The following is a 14,978-nucleotide window of genomic DNA, read 5'->3' as shown; positions in this document are numbered from 1 at the left end:
TGAGATATTTTTTAGGGGTTTTTTTTTGAGTTTTGGGACATTCTGTAGGGGATGGAAAGGTTGATTTGCTGCACTGATAATTTCTGACAGAGGATTTTGGGGGACTGGGATAGCCAAGTACTCAAGACTGGAATAAGAGAAGACTGTGAGAACTAGATTCAGGATCACGATAAAGGTTAGGAGAAAAAAAAAGATGAGAACAGATGGCAAGCATAGCTCTTCTTATCTTTTCTCTAACCTTGCACCAAACATACCTCCCCAGCCTTTCTTCGGAAAGATCATCTCCAAGAAGGAAAGGAAAAGCACCCCTCTACAGGGAAGAATGAGCTTGTTAAAGTGAAGTACATGTTCTGGCGCTATTTTCTATGTCAGCTGCTTCCTTAGTTTTCATCAATGACTGTATACATTTGGATTTGGAATCATCTCAAAATGTGGACTCACTTTTCCTTTAACCTTCTAACATTTTGGTTTTGAGAGTGTAGGCAGACTGGATTGCATCCAGCCTCTACTTTTATCCGTCTTCTGAAATATAGGCACAATATTTTGCTATATTTTCTTTATGACTGATAGTCCCAACCGTGGTTGTCTACCGATGCTCTCACACCACAGATACCAATAAAACATGCTCCCTCTTCACTGTCTCTAGCTTGCTGTCACTAAACATAGGTACTATTTAAGCATCCTGGTTTTGCTGTTTTTTTTTTTAATCCCAGCCCTTTTTATTCTTCCCAACCTTCACAATTCCAGGGTTTTCTCTTCTCTTTCTCTCCTCTAGGGCCACAGAGGTTATACTTCTCTCTCTTTCCCTGATATCACTGTTGAGGGTCAGCTGTGCAAGACTGGAAATTGCATCTTTCTTTTCCCAAACATTATACATCTTCCTATCTATCCCCCTTCCTCAGGGGGAAATGAAGACATGAGCAAGAAAGCCCAACATCCCTTAGAGATGAGATACAACAACAAAGGAAGGCCAGACTTCTTCATAGCAGTAACCATGCACATTTTCCGCATGCAGGCAGAGGGGATGTAATTGGGGATGGGCAACAAATTGTGTGAGAAACCTGTTTGGGTTTAATCCAGTGAAATGTGCATGCTGGGAAAGTCTCATGTATACTCTTAATTCTTATAGCCTAGGCTGTTTCTTAACTAAAGGCTGACCAGCAGATTGTTTTGTGTTTGTTTTCATTCAACAGGGGATATTTTAATGATTCTGAGACTTGCGAGGAATGCAGCGAATCCTGTAAAACGTGCACGGGAAGTGCATACGAATGCCTGTCCTGTAAAAGTCCTTTGCTTCTGGAGCAAGGGAAATGTAAACCTACCTGTTCAGAGAAGCATTTTGCCTCTGAAGGAATCTGCAAACACTGCCCTGAAATGTGTCGGGAGTGCATTCACAATCAAATATGCAAAGGTATTATTAAGAATTGGTCTTGACTTGGCTAAAATCCATTTGGATCTGTCCAGAGACAGACTGACAGAAACACAGATCTGAAAAGAACTCTGAAATGAGCAAAAATAAAAAAAGAGATGTATATATCCTTGCTAACCTCTAAGATATTATCATTGCTAACCTCTAAGATAGAGGCTAAGCAATCAGTGCTTTATGATGAGACTCAGTCTAAACCATTAATCTGTAAAGATTTCACGTTGCTTTGCCTGTTGCTGTCGACCTTTGGAGGTTCCTACTGGTCTGATTCTATTTCTGACCAAGTGTATCCATGCCTAAACATTTGCATACACATTTACACCAATGTGAAATAGAGAATGTTTCTTTCCTAGTTTGGTTGAACTTTACATCTCATTACCATTTTTGCAAATGAATACTCATGGTCGCGAATGAAATCTCTGTAATGAAACATATTAGGAAAGCCTTGGATATCTTAGTGAGTCCAAATACCCCCATGAAAATTTCCAGGATAGTGAATGTTGAGCAAGCCATTCCGGAAACACAAACATGGATGAAATGAAAAAAAAAAAAATCATCAATAAAGCTATTAAACCAAGTACTCATAAATACAATTAGCAGATGAATCCCAGCTCTATACAAAGACAAGCATTCAGATCCATATATTCCAGCCAGACTCATATTTTAATAATAAACCAAGCAGAACTTAAGATGTGGACATCCCTGATTTTGCAGGAAGTTCATAATGAAGATATAATATCTCAGCAGAAGTACACCTATATTCAGTGGCATCATGGTTCGGTTAATATCAGCAAAGCTGAACATGTATCTGGGCTTCTCAGCCTCTTGATGCAACACAGAAGATGCTGTGTGAGGGTTGGACCGTTACGGGCAGTTTGGAGAGGAAAGAGTTGAAAAAGAAAGCACTACCTTCCCAAGCTGTCCTCCTACCTCCCGTTATGATGGGCACTGCAGGATGTATGGTTTCCTAGGATTTCTTCACCCCCTCACTTACAGAGGTCAGAATTTGCTGCCTGTTTGCTTACTTGTTATTTGCTGTCCTCTGTAGAGTGCATGGATGACTTCCTCTTGCACGAGGGCCAGTGCGTGCAGGACTGCCCTTCTCACTTCTACGCCGCAGACAAGCACTGCTTTCCCTGCCATGCAGACTGCAAGGATTGTGACGGGCCTGACTCAGATGACTGCACTGCGTGCACCATCAGCTACTTTGTCCTCTACAGTGGCATGTGTTTTGAAAAGTGTCCTGAAGGGACTTACTATGAAGAAGCCACTAAAGACTGTAAAGGTTGGCAGCTGTTGTTTTCCCCAGAATGGTATTGAGATACGAGTGGGTCTCATTAAAGACTATCCTCAAAGGGCCTGTGTGTGCCGGCTAATGTCACTATCAGTGTCCTGGAAACAGAGGAGCTGGCCAATGCAGAAAAATAACAAGGCAGACCTTAGAACAGCAAACATTGGAGAAAGCTGAGAGGGAGGTAGCAAAGCTAGATGTGCTTAATATTATGGGCAACCACTCTGGTAAAGTGCTGAGTGTTGCTGGAGACAGCAGGTTGAGAACCACTGCTCAGCAAAAGCAGTGCCAGTGCAATAGGAAATCTAAGGATTATGCATTAACCTGCATTAAGATTGAAAGTAGTAAAACGTTTGTTTTACTATGCAGAGGCAGAGCTATCACTCTGTTTCCATCAGCTTCTTATCCCGAGATGGTGGCTGCTCCTTGAAAAATTAAAGCTGAAAGAATGACCTGAAATGCAACAAGAAATGGTGACATTCCTACTGTTTGTCCATTTCAGCATGCAATAGGACATGCCAGACTTGTTCTTCTTCCACTGCCTGCCTTACTTGCAGAAATGGCCTGATGATGAACAATGATGGGCACTGTGTGGCGTCTGGATCCTGTTCTCGCACTGAGTACTATGTTGAGAAAACTCAGACTTGCAAGTCTTGTCATAAGAAATGCTTCCACTGCTCAGGACCCACTGAACACGACTGTCTTAGCTGTGCGAATAACCACTATCTTCTCAGTAAGTGTCTTGCTCCTGCCTCTAGATTTTATTTTACACTGAATGCATGAAATAGGCAAGTTTCTGTCACATTTATGAAACATCTAGGGCTGCTTCAGACAAGCTAAATATTGCAAAGTTGAGCTGACAAGTAGATAACTTGTGCAGAGGTAATTACTTCTGTGGGGCTACCTGGAAACTCTTTGTGAGACTGGGCTTGCCACAGACTGGGGCCAAAGCAGGACTTCTAAGTAGCAACAAACACCACGACTAAACAAATCTTGTATGTTTCATTTACTTGATATGCAATATTCCTGTTGTTTCCTACAAACAGGGATATCCTGAGCCTTGCTTTTTTTTTTTCACCCTTCAATGTAGCACAAAAAGCTCACATTTTCATGTTGGCTTGTTTAATCCCTGCAGACATCTGATGAGCAAAGAAATACTTAAGCAGAGCTATTAAAAAGTTGTTCATGGATCACTAGGTCAGTATCTAGTGGATGGCTGAGATGCAAAACCACTTTTCTGACTTTGGAATAAAAGACTATTTTCTCAGAAACAAATTGATAAAAAGTATAAACCCCCGGGTCTCAAACTTTACTTACTTGCATATTCTTTAAAAAGCAAATAAAGATTTTAGAAAATCTTTGGAAGAAAAAATTATTAAAATGATCTTTCATGCAGGAAAAATGTAAAGAGAGTTTGAACTAAAACTGAAACTGAGCTTTTTGAGTCTAATTCTGATGCAGATTTTGCATTCTTAAATTTCTGAGGTCTTGCATCAGACTTGTCTTTTTTATCGACACACTCAGCTGCTTCGCACCATTACAATTGGTACAGTTGATGGAAGTATGTAAATAAACATCCTGGAGTGGAGAAAGAATTGTAAGAAAAATAGAAATAATCTTCCTTTGCCCAGTTGCAACCTAAGTAGCAAAACTATAAACACAAGCTAAATAATAAGTACAAACTACTAATGATCACTGCTCTCTTAGCTTGGTGCACTTGCAGTTAGTAGCATCAGTTCTAACTTCTCATTCAATATTCCTATTCTAATGACCCTCTGAAATCTCAGTGAAGAAGTGGGATGTACCTGGTACATTTGGCAGCATTACAGGCATTTATTCCCATAACATAAAGCAGCAGCCACAGACAGGGCTAACAACCAATGAACAAATGTCACTAAATCTCAAATTAGCCATCAGATTTGTCATATATACAAAATGCAATGAGGATGATGCCTAGAGTAAAACCTAAGGAAAACGGCAATGCAGACAGAAAGTTTCCTAATTACTGTTTCATCTTTTGTATATTCTGAAAGAAATCACAGCTGCTCTTCATTATTATGTATTATGCATTTATATTTCCCAAAGATAAAATATTATCTGTTCTGAAGTGCCTGCTAATGTACATAAAACACAGAAATGAGGACTAATGAACCAACAAGACTTAGAAGAAACAAAAAAATAATTACTATATCCTAACATTCTCTTTTCTTGTTCTGGTACACACTCTAACATCATCTCCTGTTAGAGAGTTTGTTCTAGCACAGCTGTATGAGATGTTTTATAGCAGCAAATACTGAATATGATGTATTATTCTGCATTGTCCTCTGTGCAGATACAACCTGTGTTGAAACATGCCCAGATGGGTATTATGTTGACAGCGATGAGAGACGATGTTCCCCGTGCCACAGCGCCTGTGTCACTTGCACTGGAAAGCACAGCTCACAGTGCCTTTCCTGCAAACCAGGCTGGTACAGACAAGGAAAAGCATGCGTGAACCAGTGTCCGGCAGGGTAAGGCCAAGATCTTTAGCTAAGAGCTACATCACAGAGAGAGCTTTGAGCAATTAGGTCACTTTGCCCTATTCTACTACTGAGTGAAATAGAACTGAATTCTATTTTCAGGTGAAAAATTCTTATGTTATCCCAGTACAGAGGTGGTGGAAAACCTCCCCTCACAGTAGGAAACTGTAAAGTTGGTGCCCAAACTGAGACAAGCTTGATGTGGTGTGGCCCTTCTTACACTCCAAGAATGTCCTTAGGTTATGTTTATACAGCAGAATAAAAATACTAAGTTATCTCTTAGCCAGCTTGAGCACGGGAAGCAGTGTAACTTCCTTCAAGCATCCCTTGCAGCCTCCATTTAACCTGAAGTTTGGATGAGGTTACTTTTGCTTTGCATTGAGTGAATGTTCCTAATGGATCATAGTAAAACAGACCATTAAAACACCTTTCAATGGAGGACTTAGAATTCCAGACAGCAACTTCATTAACATGAGTCCATTTAATTTCAAAATGTGAATTCCATGCTCTTGTGACTATGCTCTGGGATTATGTCCCAGAAATTCAAATTTGGGAAGTGGACCTATGGTTTCTGGTTCAGGTCCACTTCATTTTGCAGTACTGTATGATCATGCTGGCGGTTAAATTGAGTTATCATTCCATTAAATTGCAAGTCTGTAATGACCACATCTCAAGAAAACCACAGTGCAACAATTCTTTTTCCCTGACAGCACAACTTAGTTGAACACTGTTCCTCTGCTAGTATCCTTTGGCTAAGCCTATTTGTGCATTGAAAGGAAATATGAAATTTCTGAATTTTCATTTGACAGCAGGTCATCAGGAGCAGTGAGGAATTCAGAGCTTACCCAACATCTCCAGGATACCTCTTGCAGAGCCAAGTTGAGGTTTTCTGAGCTCTGCCTATTCACATACTTACTTTGTGTTTGAATTCGCTCTAGATTTTAGAAAGCCTTGCTTTATGGACCCTTAATTTACAAAGTCTTGCTTTATAGCTGAATTCCAATGGCCAAGGGGAACTAAAGGAAATTAATTTTATTTTCACTGAGATTGCAAATCCTTACTGTGATCACACCACTATCACTTTTATACATTTATGTAATCACAGTAAAAGCTATGGATGAATGATGTTTTGGGTTTCCTGCCTCTGCTGGTCTTTGTGCAAAGCCATGGCTATCTGATCTGTTTCAGGTATTTTGCACAGAACACCACTGGCTCATGTGAGAGATGCCACAAGGGCTGTAAGGAGTGCATGGGGCCACAACCCACAGACTGCCTTTTCTGTGATACGTATTTCTACCTGTTACGCTCCAAGAATGAATGCATTAGCTCTTGTCCTGAGTACTACTATGAAAGCAAGGACAACAACGTCTGTGAAAGATGCCACCCTTCCTGCCGAACTTGTGAAGGTAAAAGCATACGCTCTGCTTTGACCAAAAACGGGGTTATCAAAACACCTGCCAACTCTTTGGTTTTGCTTTTTTCCCTCTCTGCTCCAAGATTTGGAAACACTTCTCAAAGAGACGAACCACATACAGCGCTACCAACCTGCCCATGACCTGCAGTGGGTGACGCAGACCTTCCCTGGGGGCTGCTGGGCTCCCCCTGGCCCTGGGTGACTTGTTTCGCTGGTTGCTCCATGCTGCCACCTTACTTTGAGAGTATTGATTGATCGAGATGGAAGCAAGGATATGAATTCCTTCCAAGCTCCCTGCAGGGGCTGCCTCCACCCACAGAGCACAAGCGTAAATGCTCACGGGGAGGGCTGGGAGTGAGTGAGGCAGTGCCAGTGCCAAGTCAGTGAAGGGAAACAAACTGACAACGGTAATGAAGATTCCGTCAGCCAGCCCTCTCACAAAGATGCTCACCAACTTCAAAAAAAAAAAGGGCTCTGTTGGAGTTATGGTTTGAGGAACACACAACAATTTATTGTTGTTCAGACAATTATTCTAGCACCCGATGACCTCTCCCCAGCCAGGAAGGGGAATCAGAAATAAACAAGGAAATCCGAGGGCTGAAATATGAACAGGTTTAATAGAGTTAGACTAGATAGTTAACATTAATAACAGCAAAGAACTAATATTCATACCAATACCAATATAAAATAGACAAGGATTATACTCAGCCAATTCTATCAGCAGGAAGCAGTGCACCGCCAGCAGTGGACGGCAAATGTTGGCCACTGCGAGCGCTGCGGCTTTGGGAGGAAGGGGCCCTGCAGGTCCTTCAAGGGCCCGACACCAAGGCAGGAAGTTGTCAGGATTGCAGCCATCATGGGAGAGAGAACTTCTCAGCAAACTTTCTAACTTATATTGAATGTGACATTTGTGCTATGAAATAATCCTGTTGGCCAGCCTGGGTCAAGTGCCTGGTCTCACTCCTCCTCATCCCTGCACCTGGCTAACTCAAAAAACACCGAGACCTTGAATCCCACATGCCATAGCTGGCTATAAAATAAGTATTTTCATAAATTCAGACACCAGAGTCTTCTAAAAGTACAGTTTTCCCAGTCATTAGAAGAAAAATTAGTCCTATATTGCTCAAACTAGGAGAATTGGTTAGAGCTGGACCTCATTTCTCGCACAAACAGTGAAAAATGACTGTATAATATCTCACTCTTTGAGCTGTCCTACTATGTGTTACTCTGTGAAAGCCAAGGAACCTAAATCCAACCACACCTCTTTACAGTTTGCAAAGGGAAGAACAGAAGATCAACAGCTAACAACATTTAAGATAAGAATAAGGCCATAAAGCACATATTTAGAGTGAAAAGTAAAACAAAACAAAGAAAACAAAACAAAACAAGCAGTGATGTCTGCTGCTTTTAATATAGTTAAGTATTTTTCAAAGATAACTTTGGGAGACCGTCTGTTTTTTTCTGTGACACACTTACGCATTCACTTTCTTCTTTTTCCTAATTCATCCAATTCTGAAACAAGCAGCATTAATCCCCTTGGACCCATTTGGTGTCCTATTCTATCCGAACAGCATTAGATGATAGCTAACAGATGCCACCCTGCCACTTAGTTCACACCATATTGTAACATGCAACATTTGTTTTGTATAGTGGGTATACTGGGTAGCACAGATGGCTAATTGCAACATAATAATATTTAAAATTGTGGAAACAACTCTTACAGTGAAGCCACCTTCAAGAATATTAAAATGTAATTGTATAACAATATTATAACAAGTAACAGAAATATTTTGGCTTGAATTTGGGACAAAAAGATAGACATTTTAATTTATAGACTACTTCCATTGATTTTTGCTTTATTTGGGATGAATACTACAGGACAGATTTTCTATCATAATTACAGAGACACTAACATGAAACACAAGCCAGCCCTTCTAAACAGCAAATCTGCAGGTGTTCTGAAATGCATCTGCATTGCTGATGTACAAGCAAAGAAGTGTTGTGGTGTCTCATGTTTCTTAAGAGCAGGAAGGCAAACCCTGCACTGCTCAGAAAAATCACATAGTAAATTCACTGGGTTATAGAAGGTTGCTAACTTCACCTGTTTTACTGCTGCTAACATGAACTACTTGTATTCCCATTTTCTTCCTTTCGGACAGCAGCAGAAAATGCCTCGTTGCAGGGAAATGGACAGGGGCATTTTAACACGTAGGACCAACCCTTCACTTCAATGTTCCACAGAAATACTGTGTGCAGCATCTGTCTTCAAAAAGAGTCTGCAATACACAAAGTGCATATGATGCTCTGTTTGCATCTAGTGAAGAATATTTTTTTCCTATGCAACTGAAGAATTTGTTTTGCTATTCAAACATAAATATACCTTAATTCATTGTGGTTTGAAGCAGGTTAGCTAGCAGGGCTAATAAGTACTGATTTTGTGGAGGAGAGCACTTGTGCAAGGCTTCCCATGATTTTACTTCAATGCACTGACATAATTGATTTCCTGAATGTGTCACAGCTTTCCTGTACAACTGATTCCCAAATCAGCTTTTCATGAATATCAAAACACATGAGAAATACACTTTGTGGGCACATAAAACCTCAAGACTAGGATGCCAAGTTCTTTCTGATACCAGCCTCCTCATGCTGGACTCGTCACTGCTGATTCTTGCTGTTGACAAATAACCTTTTCTTTGGTGGCAGCGATCAGTATAATTTTTAAAGGAAGTTAGCTGACAATTTTCCTGCTGTAAAAGTGTTGTTTTATTTGCCTTTCTAGGAAAGGGAGCATTCAGCTGCACATCTTGTGTATGGAGCTACAGTTTATTGGGTGGAATGTGCAACTCAGACTGTTTTGTAGGTGAATACAAAGTCCAGGAGCCACCAGGACAAGAGGTACCTATTCATAGGCATTTTCTCCTGCGATTTGTACACTGAACTTTAACTTCTGAACACAATACAAACAACACAGAGTGCTCTTCTCTGTGTTTTCAAGGCTGCTTAGGTTTAAATATGCTTACTTTTTTCTTCTCTTGGCAGAGGATGTATTGTCTCTTTGTAGGGTTGTCTACTATAGAGTAATCCTCTACCAGTAAATACAAAGGCACAACTTTATCAATGATGACACCAAAGCCATATGAACAACATCAGGTATATTAGTAAGGGAGCACTTTTTTCTTCCAGTATAACTGAAATTTCCCCATGGACTTCTGCTGCTTTTTCTGTAAGAAATCGCATTGCATTCCTGATTGACAGCTCTGCTGGCAGAAACGTCTAGTGGAGAGACAGGCTGAAGTTAACAAAGCTGTATATTTAGTAGAGTAGGACCACAATTAGGTTTGGGTTTGTGCCACAACACTGGGCACTCCAGCTTCCAGATTTCCACACTAACTGCCTTCCAAAGATGTTTATTCAAGAATATAGCAGCAAGGCAAGCCAGCTGGACTGAGATGCTGCATACCCTGGAGTCTCTGGCTGGAATATCCCCTTAGAAGTGCTGCTCCATAACTGTGAGCTGAGAAAACAGCCTAAGAGCTGGGGACCACAGAGGTCCACAGTTCTTTGCAAGAGCTTTGACTCTAAGAAACTGGAGCTTCTGCTATCACCCTCCTATCTTGCCCCGGTTCCTTAATTCAGGACAAGGAGCCTCGCAGGTCTGACAAGTTTGATGAAAGGTTATTGGAGTTTCCAGATCCTCACAGTTAATATGGGGTCCTGGTCCCAAGGCAGAAAAATAGCAATTTTTCCCAATAGGCCAGGAACTGTGAACACTGGAAGCCCTGAATTACCTGAGCTCAGAGCATTCTGCAATGTAGATGTGACAAAGATGATCTACAGTAGTCTTTGTACACAGAGGCTTCCAGGAGCTGATCTGGAATTTGAGAAGTGTGTTTGAATCTAAGCTGTTTCTGTAAAGCAGAACTAACACAGTCTAATAAAAATCTGGTTTGCTAGAAAATTTCCAGGCAGCTTTATTCCTTATTTCTGCTCCTTCCCAAGTTAGAAAGGAAATTCATTCTCTCAGCTGCCTTTTCTTTTTTCCAGAATATTTCATGTTGCTCCTCCCATATCACTTACTTTTAATTATTCACTTGAGTATACTTCTTGAAGGCCACATTACCATCATTACTGCCAAAAACCCCATAGATTTGCTAGTGTGGGACTAGCAAAACAAAAACACACTTTCTGGCCAAAAAGCTTACAGTCTCAATGAATTTTAGCTTGCTGTCTAGCTAAGTGAGATCTCCAAGCTCCTATAACATTTTCCCCCCCTCTCCCTACAAGCAGACCCCTGAGAACCCACAAAATATGAACCAAATTTTAGTTTTCCTACTCCCCATGGTATTTTGACATTGACACCTGCGGTGCCACAGAGATGACCACCCAGAGAGTGAAGGACAGGACAGAACCGCCAGCTCAGGTCCACAAAATCCCAAATGAAAGGCGCGTTGCTTGTGTTCTGTGTCTGAAGGAGGATGAGCCCAAGTGTGAGCAATGTGACAGCTCGTGTACCGAGTGCAAAGGACCTGGTCCTCTCAACTGCACAGTCTGCCCAGCCACCACGCAGCTCTACCTGCAGGAAAGCCGCTGCCTGCCCTGCTGCAGCGACTCCGACCCGGCAGGCACCCCAGAGTGCTGTGACTGCAGCGAAACCCAAGGTAGGACTGTGCTGAAGGGCTTTATGACCAAGGGGGCTGGCATTTAAAAATCAAAAGGGGAATGGAGCGAAAAACATGCTGCTGAGCTGCAGGCAGACGGCATGCTTCTACTGCTCCATCACCAGAATGGGAAGCGCTTTACACAAGTTACAGCAATTGCCACTGATGCGGGAGATGGCACCTTCTTACACCGACAGCTGTTGTGTTAAATGGCCAGGCATTTCATAAACCAGGTGGCTGGGAAGCATTTGCTTCAATGGGTAGCCAGCTGAACCACTGCATTTTAGGCTTATCATGCCAAAATGCATTTGTCTCCCTCTTAGCTTTTCTGCTTCTTTCTGGTTATTGCTAATCTAATAAAGCAGCATAGCTATCCCAGCAACCATGCTTACATCCTTATACCTTCACAACGACAAGAATACACTTGTAGTACTGAAAGGATACTATATTTAGTCAGAGTTGGGGTTGTTCAGCCTGGAGAAGAGAAGGCTCCAGGGAGACCTTAGAGCAGCCTTCCAGTATCTAAAGGGGGCCTACAGGAAGGATGGGGAGAGACTCTTCATCAGCGAGTGCAGCGATAGGATGAGGGATAATGGTTTTAAACTGAAAGAGGGGAGATTTAGATTAGATATTAGGAAGAAATTCTTTACTGTGAGGGTGGTGAGGCACGGGAACAGGTTGCCCAGAGAAGCTGTGGCTGCCCCATCCCTGGAGGTGTTCAAGGCCAGGCTGGATGGGGCTTTGAGCAGCCTGGTCTAGTGGGAGGTGTCCCTGCCCTTGGCAGGGGGTTGGAACAAGATGATCTTCAAGGTCCCTTCCAATCCAAACCATTCTATGAAATGCATGTGAAAATGTAAGCAGGCCTAAAGATTGTACTGGGTTTTATAAGACAAATACCTCCCCACCATACACAGGCACACAAGCTCATTTAATTTTTTTTTAACTGCTGTTGTAGATGACTGTGTATTACGGACCACTCTACCACCTGAGAGCAAAAGCAAAACTACTTTCTTCATTATTATCTGCATTTTGCTTCTCCTTGTCATTGGAGCCATTGTATTCATCTGGAGAAAATCACGAGCCAAAACCCAGGCTGTCAATAGAGGTGGGTATGAGAAGCTGACAAATCACTCCAAAACATTTCCTTCCTACCTGAGCAACTACCATGACAGTCCCAGTTACCAGGAAGATCAAGTAATTGAGTATAGAGATCGAGATATTGAAGATGATGACGAAGAAGATGACATTGTATACATGGGCCAGGATGGCACAATCTACCGCAAATTTAGATACGGACTTTTGGAGGATGATGAGGAAGATGAGCTTGAATACGATGATGAAAGTTATTCATTTAGATAACTCTTTACTAATTTATTAATTTCCTGCTTTGTTGCTTTTCCTGTAAAATTACAACAATTTAGTTAAGTATGTTCAGTTACTTCTTAGCATGCGGAGCTCTAGATTTTAGCTAACAGTTACTGTGAGAGCAGAATGGTTTCTAAAAACACTTTTTCCTAAAGCTTTACATAAATCCTTGCTAGGCTTTTAAGTAGCACTCCAGATGTAAGCTGGCTAAGAGATTATGTTTCTGTGCATTTGTGTGGAGAGTAAATCCTCTCCCAGTATGTATTTGTGTGCATTATAACTAATACAAACTCTGCTTCAAACCATGCGCACACACTTATGGACAACCTTGCCAACCACTACGAGAAATGTGCAGATATAAGCAAGATGGGTGTATTTATCTACCCGACGAATGCCACTGGCATAGGGTGCCAGCAGTTTACTACTTTGTGATTATAGTTACTCAGCAAATCATAATAGAATAGGCAAGTTTGCTGACTTTACCTGGGTTTCCTTCATTGCTATCATCTGGTGCATCCGTGTTCTCAAAGACGACACATTCCCCCTTAAAATGTTATAGCACACTTCCCAGTGAAATTGTGCATCTATGACGTGATGTTTTACAATTTCTGGTTGTGACTACTCCAGGTAACTATATTGTATTCACAGTTTGTATGAAACATAAGTAAAATATTTCATATATCAACCTGTGATTAATCTGAACTGTGGTGTTTGTAAAATAATCTTTCGTTGTACACACAAACTTCTGGGTTTACTGCAAAGGGAAATATGGTCTATAAGCATGCCCACAAAAAAAGAACACCTTTTGTCTTTTTAACTACCTTCTCAGTGATTTAAACACAGAACATTTACTCAAGCAGCTTTTCCATTTCTGTTGTGAATGGCTCGGGATGTTCAGACAATGGCAAAGGAAATAATTAGCACTTACTTGGTAACATAACTTAAAGGAACACAGCAATGTGATTTTTTTATTATTATTACTACAGAAATATAATTTATCATACTAAAGAAAAGGACGCTCTTCAGAGCCCTTTGTTGTGAAAGAATAAATTCTTTGCACAAAACTGTCTTGAAAGTGCTGTTATTTGTCAAGTACCCTTCACTCTCAGAGTTCCTTTAGATTTACAGTAAGAATCCGCTATGGAACTACAAATCAATTGATTAGATTTAGTGTCTACAAAGGAATTGCCTGAAAATACCTAATTTTTCTGGCTCAGTGCCTTAGTGGAATTTTTTTGTATGTTTGGGCACATGGTTTCCACCACATTATGAGTTACTGGCTGCATGTTCTTGCACTTCTGATTATTCCTGTTCTGCAGCCTGACGCATTCCTGCTGGACGTCAAAAGCAGAAGGGGACTTCCTCGTGGTGCTAAAGCTGCACAGGCAGAGCCAAGGCACCCTTTGATAAGAGAGAAGCAGTTTAGATAGTAATTTGATTTCAAAGGACAGTGTAGGTTACCAGTGCTCTTTACCCCCTCTTTTCACAAAGTGTATGTAAATAGAGAAAAATTTTCTCTTCTGGAACTCTACCCTGAAGCTTTGCTAGAAGGGAGATGGAGGAAAGTAGATTGTAGGAGTTACATTTCAAGTGTTTTGCGGCTCAACATTCCTTCCTCTACAGGCTATTCCCTGATCAGACTACATTTTCACAGTATACCTCCTATTTGCCTCTGTGTCTTGTATAACTGCAGGATTTTTTTCTCGCTGACGACTCAGGCTGAAATTTCAAACCAAAGACAGGAATGAAAATATGATAAACTTATCACAAGTTACCACAGAAGCCAAGACTTTCACATGGATATTTTGAGGCACTTGGTTTTCTCTTGAAAAATACCATGTGTTTCAAGGGAAATATGTATTTTTGAATGGAAAAAAATGTTTTCTTATCAATCAAATGTCCCACTTCAAACGTTACCTATAGAAAAATTCTGGTTATCCTTAGTAAGTCACTATTTTACCTAGGTCACCTATGTTCACTTGAGTCCCTGTTGGGGTAGGGGCAGGAAGGGGGCAGAAGAATATCTTTCAGAGTAGACAAGAACTAACTATTGATTTTTCATCTCCCCTCAACCTCTTTCATGTACGTGTGGTTTCAAGACTGAACTTTAATTTAGAGTAACCAGACATGCATCCCGATGAGGAACAGACAGATATTCTAACTAAGGGTTCAAAAGCACTTTTGAACAGAAAGACTTTAAGAAGTTTTTCCACTCTTTTTTTTTCTTCTCCTAATTAGTACATATAAACAACAATAATAAGCTATCATATCAAACAATATATGACTAAAGATTCCTACTACACAC

At 41.0% G+C, this 14,978-nt stretch overlaps 1 protein-coding gene across 1 annotated transcript in view; it reads left to right on the top strand.

The window, feature by feature from the left end:
- PCSK5 (proprotein convertase subtilisin/kexin type 5) overlaps positions 1-13,719 on the top strand; it is a 253,679-nt gene extending 239,960 nt beyond the window's left edge. The window contains exons 30-37 of the mRNA XM_063320402.1: positions 1,194-1,411; positions 2,475-2,711; positions 3,220-3,450; positions 5,050-5,227; positions 6,425-6,642; positions 9,430-9,545; positions 11,122-11,308; positions 12,264-13,719. Of these exons, the coding sequence (XP_063176472.1) occupies positions 1,194-1,411; positions 2,475-2,711; positions 3,220-3,450; positions 5,050-5,227; positions 6,425-6,642; positions 9,430-9,545; positions 11,122-11,308; positions 12,264-12,667 (1,789 nt within the window). The 3' untranslated portion in view covers positions 12,668-13,719. The remainder of the gene's footprint in view (positions 1-1,193; positions 1,412-2,474; positions 2,712-3,219; positions 3,451-5,049; positions 5,228-6,424; positions 6,643-9,429; positions 9,546-11,121; positions 11,309-12,263) is intronic.
- Positions 13,720-14,978: the final 1,259 nt, after the last annotated feature.

This window comes from Chroicocephalus ridibundus, chromosome Z (assembly GCF_963924245.1).
Source record: "Chroicocephalus ridibundus chromosome Z, bChrRid1.1, whole genome shotgun sequence".
Classification (NCBI taxonomy): domain Eukaryota; kingdom Metazoa; phylum Chordata; class Aves; order Charadriiformes; family Laridae; genus Chroicocephalus; species Chroicocephalus ridibundus.
The sequence above is the reverse complement of the archived record's forward strand: the minus strand, read 5'-3'. Positions and strand labels throughout refer to the sequence as shown.